The 22,906-nt window shown below is 37.0% G+C and overlaps 2 protein-coding genes across 3 annotated transcripts; one reads left to right on the top strand and one right to left on the bottom strand.

Moving 5' to 3' along the window:
- Nucleotides 1-5,906: 5,906 nt before the first annotated feature.
- Nucleotides 5,907-22,156, bottom strand: LOC139125505 (uncharacterized). Of its 2 annotated transcripts, XR_011550250.1 has the most exons (6): nt 21,992-22,156; nt 21,457-21,680; nt 19,886-19,969; nt 16,261-16,424; nt 12,960-13,222; nt 5,907-7,699 (listed from the first exon to the last, which is right to left on the bottom strand). XR_011550250.1 is itself a non-coding variant. In XM_070691573.1 (5 exons), the coding sequence occupies exons 2-5, from the start codon at nt 21,491-21,493 to the stop codon at nt 13,175-13,177; spliced, it is 333 nt and encodes a 110-aa protein (XP_070547674.1). In that variant the 5' UTR covers nt 21,494-21,680; nt 21,992-22,156; the 3' UTR covers nt 12,205-13,174. The 2 variants fall into 2 exon arrangements, 1 of the variants encoding a protein (XP_070547674.1); XM_070691573.1 differs by lacking the exon at nt 5,907-7,699 and having other exon boundaries at nt 12,205-13,222.
- LOC139125431 (E3 SUMO-protein ligase KIAA1586-like) lies at nt 8,890-9,842 on the top strand. Its single transcript, XM_070691513.1, has 2 exons — nt 8,890-9,050; nt 9,320-9,842. Exon 2 carries the CDS (start codon nt 9,336-9,338, stop codon nt 9,840-9,842), a length of 507 nt encoding a protein of 168 aa, XP_070547614.1. The 5' UTR covers nt 8,890-9,050; nt 9,320-9,335.
- Nucleotides 22,157-22,906: the final 750 nt, after the last annotated feature.

Here is a 22,906-nt window from a genome sequence, read left to right as displayed (position 1 = left end):
AATGTGCTTAGGAATACAATTCAGATAACATTCAGACACTCACTATGTGAGATAATATTCTGTATATTCCAGAAGAGTCCTTTCAGAATGTGCTTTGGAATACAATTCAGAATAATATTCAGACACTCACTATGTGAGATAATATTCTGTATATTCCAGAAGAGTCCTTTCAGAATGTGCTTTGGAATACAATTCAGAATAATATTCAGACGCTCACTATGTGAGATAATATTCTGTATAGAAGTAACAAGTCATTGACATTGACATAGTCCCCACTTGTAATAGGAGTATTAGTCTTGATGGGGCAGGGAAATGAGGTCATTAAGAAGTATCACTGGAGTGTATATGTTCAGATCTATGGACACATAGGTCGATGTCATTGTTCCCATTTTGAAACAAGAGGCATGTCTAAGTTATGGTTCTAAATCGGGAAAAAGATCAGACCTCCAGCTGTATTGGCCAGCCAAGAAATACATATGTGCATAATAAATGAGGTACAAGATGTGACATCTTAAAGTAAAGAACTTGAAGCGTAAAGAACTTGTGGTTACTGAGTTATGCATATATATGCATATTCAAGGTCAAAGGTCATCAAGGTCACGTGACATTTTGAAAAAAAAAACCCATTGTATTGCTAATTAATCCATATATGCCAAAATTCAGACCTCTAGCTCTATTGGCTTGCCCACAATTATATATGGGCATAATTAACGAGGTAAAGCATGTGTTGTCATAAGGTCTCCCATCCTACTAAATATAAAGGACATAGCACTTGTGGTTACTTATTTATTGACATAATCGTGTATTTGACGTAAAAGGTTATTTGAGGTCAAAGGTAATTGAGGTCACGTGACATTTTGTCAAAAAAATAGCATTGCTAAGTTATCCGTACATACCAAAAATCAGACCTCTGGCTCTATTGGCTCGCTCAAAATTAGATATGCACATAATTAATGAGGAACAATATGTGGCGTCATAAGGTGTTCCATCATACCAAATATGAAGATGTAGCATTAGTGATTACTGAGTTATGGACAAATATGTATATTTGAGGTCAAAGGTCACCAAGGTCACATGACATTTTGTCAAAAAATTGTATTGCTAAGTTATCCATATATAACCAAAAATCAGACCTCTAGCTCTATTGGCTTGCTCAAAATTAGATATGCACATAATTAATGAGGTACAATATGTGGCATCATAGGGTGTCCCATCATACCATATATGAAAGGTTTAGCACTTGTGGTTACCGAGTTATGGACAAATATGTATATTTGAGGTCAAAGGTCACGTGACATTTTGTCAAAGCGTCTGAGATATCTGCGTGAACGGATGGACTCACATGGATGGACTGACAGACTGACATGACCCAATCTATGAGCCCCCTGGACTTTATCTGTGGGGACTAAAAACTGTGTCACTGCATCCTTTTTGCAATATGAATACGATGAGAAACTAAATTTTTATTTTTCTTGGCCTTATACAGTGCGGACGCAGATACCCGAGACGCGCAAAATCGATTTTCCTTCGTGGGTGGTATGGAACGCGAAATTTAAAAAAAATCACTAAATCTAGCGCTACACATTGTAAAGAAATATCGCCTGTAATTCATCGAGAATTCAACTTATGTTAATTATAACTAGGCGAATTGAAAGATAGATAGTTAGATTTACCAAATCGTACATTATTTAGTGTCTTATTAGTTTATATTGCAGAAAAATCGTGAAGTCAAAATGTTGTCTCGTGCGTTTTGACAGAAAATACAACTCATTCACTCCTGAATTTTCCGGTCATGCTCATTACATTTTTCTTCTCCAAGTTTGATTTTGTCACTGTCCTTTTACACAGTCATCAAACTTAAACGCTGTGCCCTCAGTTTTGGCAATAAGGCCGTGAGACGGAAATGTTAACTTAAAATAGCACTGGCGGGTACAGGTAGTCCTTGCAAATCCCTAAAAAACAGCTAAAGCGCATGCGTGAAGGTTGCCCTCTAGCGACGATACTCATTGTGGCGTTTCTCAAATATAATTTTTACTATAACCCTAACGGGATTCGAACCCTAACACACTCACAGCAACAACAGCAACATCGCCTAGCTGCTAGGCCTCACACAAAACCAGTCGGCTACCGTTTACCGTTTCTCATCCTGAACTTTTGCGCCGGAGAAAGTATCTCCCCTATAAAAGTGCAGAAAATTAAGCATAAAAAATGAGGCGATTTACTGAAGCCTTGTATCTCTAAAGTGGCCAATATGAATTTACTAAAAAAGCATAAATGAACTATTTGCTGATTGTCACTGATTTTTCTAAAATGCACACTTACATATTGAGCCAGAAAGAGAAAAAAATACAAGTATCACAGCTTCAAGGCTATACCTGAGTTCAATTATTTCAACAATTATTGTTCTAAAAGTACTGGTTAAATTAATGATGAGGTTATGCGATTTACCTAAACTAAAATACGTATTTTTTATAAACCTTTTACAATTTGATGCAATAAGTATCTTACAACAATACAACAACAATAGGCCCTATAAACTTTATTTTAACTCTATAGTCATGATAGGTATACGCCTCTTTTCACAAGGGTCAAACACAAAGAAAACTTATACACAGAAGACAGAGTACAGGATAACAACAACATTACAACACAGACAGGTTTCATGTAAAAGTGTCGAAAAAAGCTTTGTCGATAAAATTTGTAACAAGCCTGCTTATAACCTCTAAGACTTGTACAACTTCTTATCGCTGAAGGCAAATTGTTGTACAGGTAATTACTCAAAAAGACTGCTTAAATAATTCGGTTCTAGCAAATGTAACTTGTAGAGCTTCATTACTAATAAATCTTAAAATCTTTGTGGATCTTTGTACTTCGTTGAACCAAAATTCATAAAATTGCAGCAAATCTAGATTGTAATAATGATTAATGTCTTTAATGGCAATAAATCATTGTTGTAATGACATGTCAAAAAGAAATTTAAATGTTTCAGTCTTGTCACGCAAAACGTTCACTGGCCGTCAGTCCATGTAGTGTTGATCTGAAAGAATGTTCACACCACTTATTAATATACATGCATATTAAAAACCAGTAGATTTATCATTTATTAGACATATGTTTTAAAAGTATTTCTCAATGATAATTCATCAAGTCGTCAGTCAATTGTTAGGACACTTTAGTGCGTTGAATTTTATAAAGAATGACACTCTTTGAAAATTATCACTTCAATGGATATACATGCATGATATATTAACAGATATCAGTAGCAGATATTGTTATATAAAACAGGATTTTCACAAAACATCCTTCCATATCAGCTGTTCTGTGGAATCGTCCGACTTAAATGCTCTCATTTGTTTCTGATAGGATCTCATCTCACAAACTTAATGCACATCCGATGTGAACTCCCAATAGACTCCCTATGCTTGATATGAACTTCAGCCTAATTAGTATACAGCATCGCCCTCTAGACTATCATTTTCTCTAATGTGTACACTGGTGAAGCTAAAAAATAGTCACTGCTATGGCTAAAGACGCGGGTCATAGGAAGGGGACTTTGTTTTTTTCATGTTTAATACTACGTCACATTGTAGACACTCAGAGAAAAATCGAGAGAAGAATCGGAAATCGTACCCAAAAATGCAAGAAGGTCGTTATTGACGATAGACTATAACAGGTATGGATTCAGAGACGTGTTGGAAGCCATCGATGCTGGTTTATTAAGTAAACTATAGCTTTTTGTCAGGAAAATCCGTCTCCGAACTCGGCTGTACGTGCGTATAGCGGCTATTCCATTTCCCGACTTCCCATATTTCTAATGCATGCCAAAGCGGCCATCGCCGTGTACTGTGGCTTGGATAACTTGCATGTTCTTGTTTTTGAAATACCGCGACGGTTATAACTATTCTGCATGATAATACATTAAGTAAGCGACAGAAGATTGTCAACTTAATGCTTCCCTAACAAATAACTGGATTAAACGACCGTGATACTAAATGAGAATATTGAGAACGAAGTTGTTATCAATGATATCGCCTGGAAAGTTAATGTACTTCCGGTTTTCAGGTGTCTGCATTTCATACGCTATCGTACTGTCAAATGACCTCCTCCAGAAGCGATATTCACAAAATCTATTCCTATACATAAACTGTTACGGAAATTACCAAAATTGTTCAAGATAAGGCCGTGAGACAGAAATGTTAACATCAGAAAGCAGTACATAATATTGACAACTTTCTCCTAACGATGCAATCCACTATCGTCAGCAATGTCAATTTTCTTTGGGCATATTTACATTATTCAGAGGAGGATTACTGCATGAACGGTCAATTTTGATCGGAGACCAGTATTCTTAAAATAAGATTACTTAAATATTCGATCTCAAACTTACTTACGAAATTAAACGAAAATTTGGAGAGCTCCACCTACCTGAACCGTCACCCAGTCAGTCTGATGTTGCTCTGAAGCGCACGCCAGGACCCCTTGGCAACGATGGAATTTGGCATAAGCATGCTTAGCAACAACGGAAAAATCGCATATCTGCGTCCGCACTGTATACATGGGAGTCTATGGACTGCCTTATACATGGGAGTCTATGGACTGCCTTATACATGGGAGTCTATGGACTGCTTTATACATGGGAGTCTATGGACTGCCTTATACATGGGAGTCTATGGACTGCCTTATACATGGGAGTCTATGGACTGCCTTATACATGGGAGTCTATGGACTGCCTTATACATGGGAGTCTATGGACTGCCTTATACATGGGAGTCTATGGACTGCCTTATACATGGGAGTCTATGGATTGCCTTATACATGGGAGTCTATGGATTGCCTTATACAGGGGAGTCTATGGAGGCGAAAACTAAAAAGTCCTCTAACACGGCCAAATTTGATCACATTGTGAAACAAATCAACGTGCACCTGTATGAGGTAGAGTACTATTCTTTTACCAAGTTTGAACAAAATCGCTCCAGGCGTCTCTGAGATATCTGCGTGAACGAAAAAAGTCATAAAATATGCAAATGAGCAATTAATTAATAAGCCACACCCACCAAAATCTAATCAGATCTAAGTCTCATCATGATATTTCCAAATACCAAATTGCATGACATTGGACCTAAGGGTTCTTAAGTTATGAGTGGAACAAAATCTGTCTACGGACGGACGGACGGACGGACGGACGGACGGACAGACGGACAGACGGACACACACACAGACATTGTGGCGACATAGGACACCTTTGGTGCTTCGCACCACAGTGTCCAAAAAGTAGATATAAGACAGCTTTCACATATGTATACAAGAAAACATTTATAATAGCGATATAGCTATATTTTACCACACTTGGGTTACTGTTGTCATTTATATCACCGTTTATGAAAGGGTTGCATAAGATTCAGAAACGTGCTATCAGAGTGATGTGTGATGCAAGGTATAATGCTTTGATCGAGGATTTTTTAAAACAATGTATATAACGTCATTACCGGATACAATAATTTATAAGAATATTTGTACTGTTTTTTAATGTTTAAATAATCATGCATATATCACAAATCTTTTTACCAAAATTGATCATAAAAGAGTAACAAGATCTAAGATAACAAATGACATATAAAAAGCAAGTTTTGACATCGCAAAAAAACGAACAAAAAGCAGGAAAAACCAACTAAACAAATCAAAATAACTGACCAACAAACATTTATTTGCACTCGGAATTGACATTTGGTCATTTAGGGTCATTGACCTGACAGGTGCACTAGAGTGACGGAGTTCAAGCAGCCCATGTTTTTTTCTATTTTTTTTTATGGTCTCCATTAATCGTAGAAAAATTTTGAGACTTAGTTTAGAAATCGCAAAAGACTTAACAAATCAAAGCAACCAACAAAGAAAATTGTCTTCATTGTTAATTTCCATCGGTCACTAAGGGTCATTGACCTGACAAGTTAAATGTGAAATTTAAGCTCTCACTGTGCTTTCCTGGTTTTTGTCCTCATAAATCAATTCATATAAAATTTAGCCATTGCCAAATAGTGGAAAAATATTATAACTTACAGAGAATAGTGTTTGAACAGTTCTCAAGGAACAGATTGCATATGTCATGTTGGATCAGAAAACATATACTGTCTCATTTAGGAATCTGCAAACAATGCACGATGTTTAACCAGTTGCCTAGCGATTCCCTGTGAACTGTTTTGATAACAATGGATTTTGGTCAAACCATGATGTTAAAAGGGTTACACCACATCCACATTCTTTACCAGTGTCATACTGTGATTCCCTTCAGAAATAGGTATACACTTAAAAGGAACATTACCATGCTTACCATCATTTACTTATCTTTCCAAACATTTAGCAAATAGACTGATCACCACTAAACAAACGGTACCCCTCATTTATTTCACAGACTCAAGCTCTGTCGTAATCTTCTGAACAAGGTACACACTATGTTTGCTAACATTAATGCATAAACACGTTAAACATTCGACTATAAATTTGTCTTCAGCAAAATGCTTGAGTACTTTCGAAAGAAAAAGCACAGTCTGTATTCTGTACACAAAATTTCATTAAGTTATTGGTGCTGGAAGGGTTACACCACCTTCTTTACCATTGTGTTTTGTTAAAGCTTCTTCACCATGTACATTTCACAGCACTTTTCCATTTATGTCATCTGCCCTTCTGAATATCAAAACACTTCCGTAAGGGAACAACGGAATTGTTACCAGGGATTGCATATCATTGACTTTTTCTAAACCTTGGCAAAGATACTAATCAAGTCCAAAATAAACAGTACCCAACTAGCACGATTGGAACTAATTTGGGATAATCGGATCTTCGTATTTTTCAAATTTCTCAAACGTGTTAGGTGCCATATAGCTAAATGTTGTTATATTACAAATTACTCATAAAAACATGTGTGTAACTAAAAAGAATAGCAGATTAGCTTACATTTGCAGATGAAAACAACTTACTTCATTATCCAATTATCCCAAATTAGTTCCAATCATGTTAAATGTGACCTACTGCTTTTACATTGTCAAGTTCTGAACAAGGTGCCCACTATGTTTGGTACAGATTATAAAGTGTGGTACAGAGAGAAAAAATCAATTTGTTAAACTTCTAAGTACATACATTGATCATTTTAAATAAGTTAATAAACTACAAATATTCTAACTTTGAATATCCTTCAGCAAAAAGCTTGAGTATTCTCAAAATGTCATTTAAGTGAACACTGTAAATTTAAAGCGGCAAAAGATGAAAATATTTCATTTCAGAAGAGCTTTACTAAGCCGTGTCTGGTATGTCAAGCAAGGTATAATTTAGTTTTTTTAACAATTGAGTTTTGCCTGGCCTCGATTTCGAATGAGCTCCCTCAGCGTCCCCAACAGATACTTCTGTGTTTATAACATTACATTCCAACACACAAATCACCACGCCTACAAAGGTAATATAGAATGGTGGCGTCTTTGATCTTCATTGAAAGTCTATAGCATTGAACAGAAGTAGTAATTCGTGCCCTGGAATATCTGTGTATGGAGGTGGAAGCTCTGAGGGCAACAAACTTTTGTGTTGTTCCGTTTGATGTGGAGATCTTGGCCTGAAGAGGGCGCTGCTTGTATCTTGCCATCTTTCACATAGACTATTGGAGCTTGTCGCATTAGTAGCGAGCGGTCACTTTTACTTACATATTGGAATAAATCTATAACAAAGAATGCAAGAAAAAAGATGTGAAAACATATTCTTACTGAATACACGTCACTAAAAGTTGATTGGGTCAACTATAAATTTCTTATGATAGCCATTGACTTTGTCATCATGATTTTCCATTTATTCAACAATTCAATTTTCTGAATGTTGAAAGCACTAAAGAAGTATTGATGATTTCGTTTATTCAGTACCAATGGCCTCCGGCCAAGATGTACAAACTTCAATAGAAAACAATACAGATCGCTAGTTAACCAAATTACTGATTCAAAAGAACACATACACATACATATACAAGGAATCTTAAATATTTGCCAAGTGGGCAACTCTAGCAATCTCTTCCCTGCGTTTTGTCGCGAAAAAAATGTATCTGCTCAACTTCCTTAGTGTAACGGTATTTTGAGATGAAAGGAGGGTCTTAAATTTATACATAACAGGAGGATTAAAGTAATAGTAAGGTAAGTATTTCGCTCTCAAGTCCATATAAGTTGGACAAACAAGTAAAAAGTGAAATTCGTCTTCAACGATTCTTAGATTACAAAAGCTACAAACTCTGTCGGGTCTGGGAATATTATTCCACCTGCCCGTTTCTATTTTTAGTAAATGGGAAGATGTTCTAAATTTACAAAGGGCAAGTCTGAAAGCAGGTTTCTCTATACATGTCAAATATGGTTCCAAAATGAGCTCTTTCTTAAATGCACGATAAGTATTTAGCCTCTCAGAGTTATTCAAGTCGCTCATCCAAAGTTGGATATCAATATCAATACATCTTTGCTTAAACAATCTTAAAAATACAGTCTCATCGCCTACACCTTGATGTTCCCAAACTTCTCCGAAACCATAACTTTGAAGTAAAGCTCTTACACTTTTTGCCCAAAAAGAAGTATTGTTCAAAAGGGTGGCTAAATTTCAAGGTGTACATCTGCATCTCCTAATAGGCACACAGAATACACAGAAAACCAACGAAGGGAATACCGAAAAATAACTGTAGTTAAGCAGTGTTGGAAACTGCGCCCGTCCTCCCGTCCGAGACGGGTAACTTTTCAGTCGGACGGGTGGAAAATCGTACTTCCACGTCCGTGTGTCGGGCTCTCGATAGTAGCCAATACGGCATACCCAGTAATCTCATCGATCAGCTTCTTCTAGATGTTGTGTAAAATAAACGAAATGTAGTATATACAGATACTTGTAACCACAATTCAAATATTATTTTCAGATTTTGGTGATCATTTACTGGCAGCATTTATTGACCACTACCATCACAATCTCAGTGAAGCAGGTATAGATGTGTCAGCTGCTGAGTTGGAGTGGACCAGTCTCAAACAGGCTTTATACAACACTGACAGGTACACTGTATATACCGGTGAAATGATATGTGTAATCTCAGAGAATTTAAAAAATGAGTTAGTGACATCATAACGAAAAACTGCACTACACAGCTCAGCTTAGTTTAGCTAATTGTGGCACAGATACAGTAATTTTGACTGCCATTTTTAGTATTTTTATTCTGTGTATCCACTACTTTTTGTGTCTTTTAGTTCTACAAAATGTTGACATGCTGAGAGTTAAGCTAATAGATGGCACATATAAAAACAATCTTTTCTTTTTATTTCAGTTTCAATATTCATAGCATGACTTGGCAAACAAACAAGCGGCTCCTCCATACTCAGTGTCCAAACGTCCTTGGTCTGGTAGATCTCATACTATCTTTACCAGCTGGAACATCAGAATGTGAGAGAGGTTTCTCTCAAATGAAAGTCACCAAAACAAGCTACAGAAACAAACTTAAAAGTACCACAATGTCAATGCTGATGACAATTCAGCTGCATTCCCCTTCAGTGTCATCCTTCAATCCTATGCCTGCAATTCAGCAGTGGAATCACCATCATCACAGGAAACCTTATTTCATGGAAGTGAGACACAGAAAGAAGTTGAATGTTATCATGGCAGAGTCTAATGAGGCAGTGGAAGCAGAAGACGATGCTCAGCATGCATCTGACATGCCTGTGGAGCAGGGGGCAGAGGCTGAAGGATATACACAGTCATTTGAAGCAGGACAGGGACTGGACTCTGATTATGAATCAGACTTTTCTGATCTCCTGGAAAGTGATTTTGGTAGCGACACTGACTTGATGTAATCTGTGCTTGACTCATGTCAGACCATGCACAGATCCATGATGAAATCATTGTTATTGTAGAAATTTTGTATTCAAGTCCGGATTAGAATTCATTTCAAACAGTGGAATTCAGGTTGACAATAAAGTTGTTTACAGTTTGAAGTACATAATGGTTTTGTGTATTTTGAATGAATGGATTTGTCAAGAATTCAGGACAGGCAACTTTCTGGCAGGACAGGCAAGTTTTGAAAGTTACCAGTCCTGATGTCTGGCAAATATTTTGGCCAGTTTCCAACACTGAGTTAAGTAACACCCCTAATCTTGTAAAACTGTATTCAATATTTTGAGAGACACAATTTGCAGTGATGCGGCAGTGTTAGGAAATTAATCATAGGGATAGATTTTGCTGTATTTTTTTCAATCATACGATGGATTTTCACGCCAACAGGTATTGTCACTAGTGACTTCACAAGGAATTTGTGGATTAAAGTTTTAACCCCAGCCACAGGAGCACTATTGGATCAAGCAATATTTGCAAGTAAATACTGAGTATTTAAGATACAGCACAACAAGAGAGGAGGTACACAATTCCCAGAACAGGCAGTCTTTCATTTTGTGTTAACACTTGTTGATTCAACATTGACAGTAAATCCATGTTCGAATCTTGTGATTACATTGAGCAGAAACATGAAAATCAGTAGATATTGACCCTAATGATTTATATTGACACAAAAGTAACATCCCACCTAGCCTAGATTCCTTTTCCGTCCGCTTGCCTCCGTACCTCCGTCCCCAATACCGTCTAGCCTCGTGAGCAGTATTTGGGGCTAGAGTTGTAAAAACTGCTCATTTGAACGTCAATGGTCACCAGCTGAGACCATGACGTCACCAGCGTCCCTTTCAAAGTCAATCACTGAAAATGACCCTCTCATGATTGGCCTATATGACTTGGTTGGGCAGAGCTAATTAATATGACGTCAAATATGTTAATTGTGTTGACACTGCAGCTCTGCCAACCAAGTCATAGGCCAATCATGAGGGGGTCATTTTCAGTGATTGACTTTGAAAGGGACGCTGGTGACGTCATGGTCTCAGCTGGTGACCATTGACATTCAAATGAGCAGTTTTTACAACTCTAGCCCCAAATACTGCTAACGAGGCTAGACGGTAGTTGGGACGGAGGTACGGAGGCAAGCGGACCAAAAGGAATCTAGGCTACATCCCACCTGGCAACAAAGAAAATGGCTGACAAGAATAATTGCTGTAAAATAACAGCTGTTAAGCAAGTTGACAGCATACCGACAACGATAGTATATCAAAATTGCTAATTCATGCCATTAACGTTGTCTAAAAAGCTGACTGTGAAAGGACTAGTTACATTATGTGATATTATTTACATTCCATGGAAGTATACAAATAAGGTGCAATAACGTAATCAAATAAGATAATTCCCAAACAGAGAAAATCAACTTGAAATTCCTTCCACATGGAGCAGAAATGACATCAGTAATTTTATTGTTATAAGCTTTCTGCTATCTGGCTGTACCTGGTTTCAAAGTCATTCTACCCAGGTTTGCATGCCATATTAGAACAATAACGTAACATGATGGAATAATAAAACTGTTAAAAATCAGTTTACCTATAAAGGTTACATTCTCTGACCTTTTAGCAATAAAAGATTGTCTACTGTCTATAAAATCAGGTGAATTATAATCCTTATGCCTGCAAGCCACTCCCATGAAACTGGTTATTCCTGGTTAGGCCAAAAAAAAAAAATAGTTTGTTTCTCATCCCCGCGCGCGTCAATGTAGACCCGCCGCGCCAACCTTTTTTTTTGCATCTCAAGAGGGAACGAAAAAAAATGAAAAAAAAAAAACTAACGCAAAAATACGCGACGATAAAACTGAACTAGACAGAACATTGAACATCACACAGTGCTGTAACATTCCATTCAGAACTGTACACTATGTCATTGAAAGCTATCAAAACTGCATTCTGCACTAGCAGCACTTTGATATGCTAAAAATTTGCTGTGCGTTTATCTCTGCATGCATTCCTATGTTCTCATGTGTAAGCGCGTTGTTGTTGATGGTTGAATAAAAAAAAAAGTAGCAGCAAAAAAAAAAAAACCGCGTCACCGCATCATTTTTGCAAGATGCCTAGGATGAGAAACAAACTATTTTTTTTTTTTGGCCTTAATATTTGTTTCTTCATTGGAATCGTGTCTGTCACAGTGTTATTTCACTGACTTGATGGAGCAGTCAGCTCTACAGCAACATACAGCTGTGCCTTGCATCCAAATGATATTAGTATTGCCCCCGGACATGAATGATGAAATATGTACTTGCGTAGCACTAATATTTGCTCTCGCTATACGGAGAAACATTTGAGAATTTAAACCACTGCTCTGTAATGATTTTCCCAATCTGCTCCCTATCTATTATCATACATTGAACCTAATCTTTTACAGTAGATTGCCTAAAATCGTTTCACTTAATCTAATTCTGCTGTGACATTTGTACGATTGTGTTCACTACTGCCTAATTATTGTTTGGGTGGTAGTTGATTGAAGCTGTTTAGTAGGTTATAGGTCATGGCATTTGCAACCAGTCTCAGGCTCCAGTGACTGTTTAACTTTTGAACAGGGTAGCAATTATTTCTCATAATTTTCAAGTGAGCTGGGGTACAAACGTTACCATTGCCTTCAGCGTTTAATCATTGTGCAAACAAAGACACATTATAAGATGAGAATATTAGAGAAACTTTGAAGATAACTGGATACAGAATTGATTTCGCATTAAAAACCAGTAACCTAGAAAGTCATTAGAAATAGACTACAAAGCTAGAGACTCCCTAGGAAAACACTTTTTAGTCATACTCACGGGTATGTTTTGGCTAATCTTCATCTTTGCCTAGCATCATTTTCTATTGATCACCAATGGTAAACTGATGAGTTGTTAGTGATAAACTATATAGCTTTAAGGCTCACAGGAAACCCCTTAAGTCTATATCAAAAGGTTCGTGTCCACTGGTTAGTCCTAACTAATGCCTGACATCATTTTAGAAAGTTCACTTGAAACACAAGATGTGTACTGGGAAATTTAAATGCAAAAAAACACCATATAAATGATAGCCTACCTCCACTTCTCTGTAGTGATCTCCTTATCGTCATGGCGATGATGCCCCTCTTTCTAGTTTTCATGGCGTAGATGGTGACAACAAATCTGATGATGAGGATGGCAACGATCGTTATGGCAACTGCTACGCAAGATGAGCTGGTCACTGTGCTGTTGTAAAAACTGTCATCAATTTATACAGTTTGAACTGTTGTCTTCTGGCAGGCATCACAGGGTTCAAAGGTGAGCAAGTGCTTTGGCAGTCCTCCACCATTCCTCATGTGACTGTAAAATTTAGGTCAAAAAACAATTTTTATTACACATTTTGTATTTTGTATTTTTACACATTTTGTATATTTGTATGTTTGTCACATTTTGTTACTGTTTTTGAGACCTTCAGCAAAGAGGGTATGTATAATAGAATATGACCTCAACTGAAATTTGAAAAAAAAATAGCTACAGTGTGAAAACCAATCCAGCTCTTTGAGTGTCAAGACATAATTACACTGTAGAAAGAGAACTTCTTTATCAACAAGTGCAGCAATGCACAGTTTTGACAGTGACATATGTGTACAGTTTTGAATGGAATGTTAGTGTCAGTTATTTCGTTTACAGTTTTGTTTTATACAGCACTGTGTTATGCACTATTGTCTCGTACTTTTGCGTTTATTTTTTTCACTTTATTTCCTCATGAGCAGAAACAAAGTATGACGCGGCGGGTCTCAATTTACGCGCATGAGGATGAGAAATCTTTTGATTTGCATTGGTCTTCACCAGTGTACAAAACCCATCTATGTTCACAGCATATTATCATACAGAATTTGATAAACATCACTAAATTTCGCAAATGTCCAGTGCATCTTGTCACCACTCAAATATTTCTATTATCATACACACCAATAGGTAACAAAAAACAGACCTAAGAGGTAAGACGTGTGTGGTGGCCAGAATAGTCTAAAATCTAGCCTGTCATTTTGTCACTCTGCATGTTATACACATCATGTCTACATGTACTTTGTAACGTAATTAAGAGATAACAACGTAAAACAGAGTCAATTTTGTAAGCAATATACAAGACTGATTACAAACAAAACTGACATACAACACCAGTACATGTAGATGAAAACACTCTGTACCAAGCAACCCCTTGTACTAACGACAGGGTAACTTTATTGACAACACAGACAGGGCATTCTAGAACATTTTATATGATTTGCAGTGAGGTCAGCTCATAAAAATACTGTTTACATGAACCAACTGAATAATGAAAACATGAGTGTGGAAAAACATGCAACTTCTTGTTTTGCCATTTAGTCAAAGAAGTTCAATTCAAAAGGTCTCTAGGAAATAGGTCAAGGGGTCAACACCTAGAGGAACTTTCCACTCCAAGTCTCACTGCAGGGAATCCCACCCACCCCCTATTGGACATTTGGTATGACCCTCCTCTATGCGATTCAACACAATAGCAATGGGCTAAACCATTGCTAGTGGGGTGTAAAGTTGTTTTTGTAATGTGGATGTGTTTCAGATGTTGACACTGGTATAACTTGAATCACTATTTGTACAGAGCAGTGCCACACACCTCCCACACCCAATTGTGACTCAGAGTGCATATAGTTCATCTGCTTGACTTCACACCATAAATGACAAGTCTGTAGCTCACAAAACATGTACACAGTGGCTTGGTCACAGTACTCCACATATGACAAAATCAAAATGAGAAAACTCCATGTATGATAACACACTATGAATATTGAAAACAACGGTAATGTATTTGCTTAATAGGATCATACGTCATGGCAAATTATTGAAAAATACATCAGGACTCAAACGTAAGCATTTTTTTTATTTCCCTTCATTTTGTGTCCAGTTCACAGAATGTGTAAATTTGAACTCAACAAAGCAATGGATTTTCAAATACATAACAAGCCTGTTGATTGGCTGATTGACTTGGCACTCTGCCAAGTATCAGTCAGTCACAAAAGTTGTCATGCTGGGTGTCATTCACGGTGACTGAGTTCAACAGACTTTGGAAGGAGTCTAAAATACTGGCTTTGTTTCAAGAATAACACACAAAGACAAACACAGAAATATTGGCGTACAGCCATGTTAGTGAGCATTTCAAAATGGCTCATTTTTTGAGTTGTAGTTTTGTTCACAATGCAAATTACTAACAATACGGAACGTCTGAGCTCTGTAGATTTCCAAACAACTCACTTCTAAATGATTCAAACATGCACAAACATTCTATTTTGCACCAGAACTCATCTATCATTAACTAGTAAAATTTAAACAGAAACAAAAAAATTGTATTAATGGCACAATATCTCTATTCGGTTGCACACAACTCGAAAAATTTTCAAAATTCTGTGATCTACCACCATCATCTTGCAAAAAAATGATTACATTTAAATTTCAACAATTCTAATATTCATCCTTTGGTCAAGAATCTCATTTACATAGCAGTGTTAGGTCAAAGAGAAAAATTCAAGCTAATAGATGGTTAGACCCTAATTGGTTTGACTGCCAGATATCTGCAGCACTATAATTAATTACTACGGTACATGTACATGTAGAATCCTTATCCTTTGAGTTTGATGTCACCATCAGGTCAGGACAGTTGAAATCAGTGAGTGGTTACATATCCCATATCTTGTATTTCCGCAAAAATGGAATGTTACAGGCCCTAGCAACAGACATACATTATTATGATATTTAAATGACTAAACCTGTTATGATATATTATGCCAAGTAGCTAAAAACTTTGCATGTTTTGGCTCCATTCTGCCATGTTACTGGTTTTACAGATGGGACAGGCCAAGGAGGATATGGGATAAAATTTGTGTGTGAAATTTTTGAAAAATCCTATATGTGTTCATGATATGTTTAGCTCTGCAACATTACATCATCATGGTTATCAAGTGGTCAACGCCCTGTACAGCAGTGTGCTACAATCCAAAGTGTCACCATTCTAAGTGTTCATTGCAATACACTGGTTTTCAATGAGAACACTTACTTCACAAAAAGCTGTGATGTAACTCTGGAACAATACTGACAGTGTGTCCAGAAATAGTGTGGTATCTACACATACTTATGTGCCAACTCTTAAAGAAATTCAGACAAGACCTGTAGTTTGTAGTTTGTCCTATGGTGTGACTTGCGCCTTTCTAATTGAACTTGATGTTCATCAACCGAGGATAGTGAACGTAAAATTTCAAATTACAAAATTTAAAACATGAACATAAATCTCTTACACAACCATTCATTGCATTTTAAAAGTGTATTTGCGCTGAGTAAGCTATATTACGGTGAAGGACACCCACCTGAGGTAGCTTTGGTATTTCCGGCACTGGGTCAGTCGTGTCTCCAAAATACCAATTCATTCCGTCAAAGTTTCCGGGATCCTTATCCTGGAAGCCTTGAAGAATCTTGTTAAAAATGTCTATGAACTGATCTGATGACTCTGTACTCTGTGGAGGCGGTGGAACTGTACGCACAGACACAAAACATCATGTGAGATAGAATCATCAACAAGTGCTGTGGAAACTAGTGATGTACTTCTCAGCAGGAAAATTCTATCACGGCATATGGCAAAATTGTCAAAAATACAAATCTATATGACATTTATAACACCAAAGTGAAATACAGTGTACTTGTGGTCATTCTAATAATCATATCAACCACATTCCTTGTTCTGTCAAAACTGCAGCATTGCATAGCAAAATGTATTTCATTTTAGCATGTTAAATGAAAAGCACACATACACTTCACATGCATATGTACACTGCACGTCAACAAATATTGCTACTACTCTACAATATTCAGAATCACTCTCCCTTCCAACAACAAGATTATGCTTTGTTTGTCAGTTTAAATTCATCAACAAATTCTGAGCTTTCAAGTCTATGCATGACTCTTAGGTCAATAAACTACAAATGTCTCCCGTGTTCATGTGCACCGGTCCACATTACACTGTATGAGATCACATTCGGAGATTGTAAATGAACTGAATTACAAATTACTGGAACTGAGGAAAACAAATGCTACATACTCAGTGTTGGACTATGCCCTGTGCTAGCTCTCATAATTTATCATATACCTCATATTCCATGTCACCATGGATGATATGTCATGATCAAGTTTATGCATAGCATTGAAATTCTTTCTTTTACATTAGCACGTGTACATGTAGGTTTTGGAAGTTTTCAGAAAAAAAAAAAATTCTTGAAGTATTTCCCATTGTTGAGGATATTCTATCACAAAACCAATGCATGCATGACTTTAATATTTCCAAAAAATGTTGCTTTACACATACCGGTACAGTCATATTTACAATCAGTTAATGATGTAGTGACATATGATGGTGTCCAAAGATGCAATGCAGTTATAGGAATGAACAGTCTATCTGGTAAAACTGTCAAATATACCCATCTTAAATTATTTGCATGATGTCAAACTGCTTTACCTCTTCACATTATGGAATTTCGAGTAGTTGCAAAGCAAACTTTGAAAGACTTTATTACTTTGGCCTTTTAACATTATGCAATTATTTTTGGCTTGAAATTTCGTGTGGGTCAATAAAGATGACGAGTCACCATCAAGTATAAGAACTCTGTGCTCAACCTGTTCACCCCCAATTGCCTGTGAACAGGTCCACAATCCCCATTGATAATGATAGGTTTGGGCTAAACCATGATGGTGAAAAAGGTGAAGCCCTGACTTTAGATTACTAGTAATTTACGAACAAACTTATCATGCAAGTGAGTACATGCTGATGCCAGCAAACTGAATAAATTTGTTCTACAATTGACCTGAATAATTGAGACCAATCCCAAAGATGTGTGTATTCTGTCAAATGTTCAATCAAAACATTCAACTCTGCTGTAGTGAGAAATTCCGAATCATTGTGCATAGTTTTTATGAGTGTGAGGATAAAATCTGTGGATCTAGTCAATAAAATTTATAAGCGGAGCATGGGTCAGGGGTCAACATGACATCATCACAACCCCATCACCTTACATGACCTTTCTGGTAATTCTGTGACAACAAACTCATCCATGTAAAAGAGGATCTGATTGGACACCTAATGTCACCCTGTATATCCCAAACCATGATCAGCCTATCAGAGGCACCGATCTACCTGTCTGTAGACAGTGTATGATTTGCTATCAATAGTGGCATGTACAGCACTGTCAACAGACTGTACTGCTGATAAGCTGAAAGCAATGACTGTTTTATTGGCAATAAATTCAACTCCCTGTCTACTTACTTTTAAAAATTGCTCCTTTTTACAAACCAGTCTGTACTGATAATGCTGCTAAATAGCTGAAATTTACATTTTTTTGTTTCTTTGTTGCTTTATTTAACAAAACAGAACACTTCTTGTAAAATGAAGCGATATCCCTGCATAGACCTGGCCATTACAGTCCAAGCAATCCTATCAATACATATGTATCTTACAGCCTTCACTTGTTACATTTTCATTATATATGTATGTACCAGTTATTGATATAAATTGAACAAAACACAAACCATGTGTCATCAAATGGAATTTCTATTTATAGAATGGTTTAACTTTTACTTCCTGTTACAAATGCATATGGCTGGCATTCATAGCTCTTTATTTTTGGACAATTACTGATATCTCCATGTATCATGTTTTATCATTAAAATTCTGTAACGTGCTGAAAATTGTAAAAGCCCACCAATTATATTTCAAATCTATTAGAAAGTATAATCTCTATGAGAAATTGTCCTTCATGGTTGTGACGATTCATTTCTGATTCCAATGGAATTATTCACCATTAATAGCCAAGTACTCAAAGTATTTTGACAGTAAGGACAATGTTGTAGTTAAATTGAATTTATGAAAGAAAACCCACAGTTACATTGTATTAAGCCAAAAGTTGAGACCTTCTAAGGCTACAGAGACCTACATGTACACGCAGTGTATATTATGAAATGATGCATTTTCTGTGCTTTTATAAATACTGTTGAAAAATTGCAGTAAAAATAACAAATTTGTTCCTATACATTGGCATTTCATACAAGGGATATTATGGGATAGGTTTTTTTTCAATCGCACTGGCTGCAAAACAATGTCCTTTGCTGTTTAGCATTGAAGGGGTATGATGGGATAGCAGATCAAGTCTACAGATTTTAATGATATTGTGAATCATTTATCCCAAGTGTTGGCTGTGTGGGAATAGCAAGGTGAAGAATGTTGTGAACTCTTTGCACAGACTGTCGACCCATGACTCGAAGTGATGCACAGATAATCAGAAACCAATCTGTTTATTGGGTTGAATAGTCATATAATGAAGACAGTAATAATTTTGTCAGATTTTATATTATGAAACAGTCTTGACACAATCAAATAGAGATCATGATTGACAAGGAAATAATTGTGATTTCAATCATATAACATCAAGAATCATTCGGGGAATTACTTGAATAAATATTTATAACTTACAAAAAGTTGATTATCTAGCTCTGATACTTCTGCTTAGTTTGTGTGAAACACTTTCTTTTGCTATTCAAAGGTCAAGTTAACAAGTGTGACTGTAGTGTTAGAGTTAACATTGGTGAACACGGAAATTGTTTTTAAATCAATCACTGGTGACTTTGGGATTCTTTAAACATATAGGGATACATGTAGTAGGGATCAAGAACTTGTCCAAGGCCCTCAGGAAAACAGTTTTAGCTCCTATCCAAATCTTTGTGTCTACATATTTTGATCTTGGTCAGTGTGACAAGCCATATGTCTACTGTAATGTGCTGCCACTGTCAGTGTCTGTAATGTCAATTCAGAATTGAAAACCAAATTTAAATCCTTGCAGATTCATCTGTGGCATGCATGGTAAACCCTACCATTCCATATTGCAAACAATTTAAAAGGCAAAGACCGCATCTTTGATGTTTTTATTTTACATTTTTTAAAGATCTTACCTGGCAAAAGCTGCTGCCTCTGGTAGTCCTTTGGTGTACTTTCACAAGTTGATAGAAGACATGCCAAGAAAACCAAACACTGGGCTGTGTGATACAAATGAAACCAAACAGACATACCATCATTCACAGTGCGCTGTGAAAGCCTAGAGCCTAGACAAGGACAGCAAAGCACAACACTACACTGCAGTGCAAATATTTTCAGCAGCAAAACAATATTGTATAAATGACCTCTATATCCACAAGGTCAATGAGTATTGTAGGGGGTTGCTATGGCATAACCTTAGTGCAAGGTTGCACATGATGATTCAGTCACACCCCCACACCCCCTAATTGCAGTGTGGCAAAGGTTCTGTTACACCCCCACACCCCCTAATTGCAGTGTGGCAAAGGTTCTGTTACACCCCCACACCCCCTAATTGCAGTGTGGCAAAGGTTCTGTCTCATTTTAACCTCAATGGTTTGTCATACATGTGTACAGCCCCTTACTCTGACGTCACTGCTGGGGCCAGGTTAACTTTTAGAAGGGCAGGGTCACATATCAGCTTTATCTAAAAGCAAATTGACAATCTTGTTAAAATTTTGATGGAACACTGAGGGCTGACACTATGTACCAAATGCCGACAAGAACACATCCGAAAACCAAGGATTAAGAGCTGCCCCTTTAAGAGATGTATCATGCTCTGGAATTTTGCAAATACTAAACACAATAACATATAGACAACATAAAACAGTTATTCTATAACATGCTAGGGCCATATTTTGATAAACCTAAATATCAATTATGTACTTGAGTTATGTTCACAGAATTAGACATGGCCATGCTTATGCAGTACGACTCAATTCACAGCCAGCAATGACAGACACACATGTAATTGATTCATGATTTGTTAAATTATGAGTGGTAACACTATGGCTGATGAAGGATATGTGTGATTAGCTACAATACTGTATTTGGGTTTGACAGTAATTTGCAGAAATCAGCTGGCAAAACCTCGAGCTACAGTCCTGCAGCTTGTGTGTGACATACAAGTATGTATGACAAGATCAAAGTAGGTCAATCTTCTTGGGCAGACATATCGCATATAGTCCGTATATTCCCATGAGGGTCATTTATTATATAAAGTTCATGTAAAAGGCCAAGTGTTCAGGGATGGGGTGATTGCTTTTGCTATGTATCGCTGTTTCATTTTCATTTTGGGGCAGTCTTTTGACTTTTTGATGCAATTCTGTTTAAAATCAGGAAGCTAAAATAAGGATATCCTTTCTGTTTAACACGTAAATGGAAAAAGTGGGGAAATTCTTGGAGGGGATGACGTTTTGCCGGGAAATGGTTATACAAATGACGTTTTGTTTCGTTAGTGACGTACGTTTCCTGTCGCTATCAGTGTCACGCCATCCATCAATATAGAAATTATGTAACATCGAATTCAATTCAATCCATTCAAGAGAGATTCTTTGCATTCACCCTGTTTGGTGAACGTGGCCACAGTTTTGTAGGCAGAACTATCTGTGTAATTTTACACATTACATTCTTAATCCGCAGTTTACACATTACGTACTGAAATACTTACCCGCAGAGCCCCATCTCATTGACAATACATCCACCATATTGCTCGTACACAACCGGCCTTTTACTTCTCCTTACAAAACGTAAACTATATCGCTGTTTATATCCCTATAAACAAAGTTGTCTTCAGGAGATTCACACTGCAAGTTGTACCCAATGTCAGAAGATTTCGTTGTCTGAACTTGTCCGGAATCGAGAGTGGGCGGATCACCGATGAGCTGACTGGTACTGCAAAGACAACACACGACACAGAAATTTTGTGTCACAAACACGTGTATATTAGGATTAGAGAACGTAAGGTCCCGTCAGCGAATAACAACATCACAAGAATAACATTTCATCACAACAAATGACGAGAATTACTCCGTGTAGATACAATCTGTGCTTTAATGTGAACACATTTCTACCTAAAATGTCTAACGATCTCATTACTTGGGGCCCTCGCCATGCTCGTGTCGTGCCACGCCGGCGAAAAATAAAGCGAGGAGTTTCCAGGGTCAAGCTATTGTAATTTCACCATACATATATAAATATCTTACCTTAGAATAACTGTCCTACGATATTGCCTGTAGACAACTGTGTATACATATGATAAACAGGGAACGGTATCAATGTTTGATAATATTTGTGTTGATATGCTGTGTGATCTGCGTGAGCAATATCCAGAGCGCCGGTTCGATGCGTGACCGTGATATTTTCTAAATTTGCAATTTAAATTAGGGTTATACCATTAGTCATAGAATCTAAGGGTAATTGCTCCCTCTGGTGCCTCTATTATTATAAAATAAGTTATTCACTAAACGTGTTGCCTTGGTTTCCGTGTTTAAATATACGGATTATGCCAAACTTTAATGAAATAGCGGTGAAATAATTAACCATTAATGTAAAAAAACTCACTGGCAGTATCTATACTACCTACATGTAAATATGAACGAGCCTTCTTCCCGCCAAGAGTACGGCGCGAACACGGAAGTACTTTTCCACTAACGTGTTATTTGTTTATAAACAAAGTGGCCGGGTATCATAGTGAATCGACACCATAGGCTACGTAGTTTTAGCGGGAAGGGAACGCCTTACTACGTCACACCGCCGAAGAGATTACCATGCTGTATTATAGCACAGTGCCTCTAGCTTTTGATCCTTGTGTGTAATTTGATAACATTTGGTAAGGCCAAAGTAATTAAATTCTTTGTTTTGCGTCCCTACCCGCCTAGGTTTTGAAGTTTTCATGAAAACCACACACAGTGTATTGAATAGGAAATTTTAGGACATAACCGCTTTGCTTTTCTGAACTACAATTTTGTTACAATTTGTTATTTGCTGCAATCAAATTACATTGTGTTAATTTTCTTGTGTGTTTTTTTTCAGCCGCTTAGACGTGTACCTTTTCCCATTTAGAGTGGACGCAAAACAAATAATTTGATTACTTTGGCTAATATAAACGCAACAGATCG

This window comes from Ptychodera flava, assembly GCF_041260155.1.
Source record: "Ptychodera flava strain L36383 chromosome 3 unlocalized genomic scaffold, AS_Pfla_20210202 Scaffold_25__1_contigs__length_14229661_pilon, whole genome shotgun sequence".
NCBI classification, from domain to species: Eukaryota; Metazoa; Hemichordata; class Enteropneusta; family Ptychoderidae; genus Ptychodera; species Ptychodera flava.
The sequence above is the reverse complement of the archived record's forward strand: the minus strand, read 5'-3'. Positions and strand labels throughout refer to the sequence as shown.

Bases quoted from the DNA above. Each gene is read 5' to 3' on its own strand.
- LOC139125431 (XM_070691513.1), top strand. From the start codon at position 9,336: ATGACTTGGCAAACAAACAAGCGGCTCCTCCATACTCAGTGTCCAAAC.
- LOC139125505 (XM_070691573.1), bottom strand. From the start codon at position 21,493: ATGGTGGATGTATTGTCAATGAGATGGGGCTCTGCGG. The intron at 19,970-21,456 runs GTAAGTATTTCA...TGTATCACACAG, and splicing joins AATGAGATGGGGCTCTGCGG to CCCAGTGTTTGGTTTTCTTG. The intron at 16,425-19,885 runs GTAAGATCTTTA...CTGTGCGTACAG, and splicing joins GAGGCAGCAGCTTTTGCCAG to TTCCACCGCCTCCACAGAGT.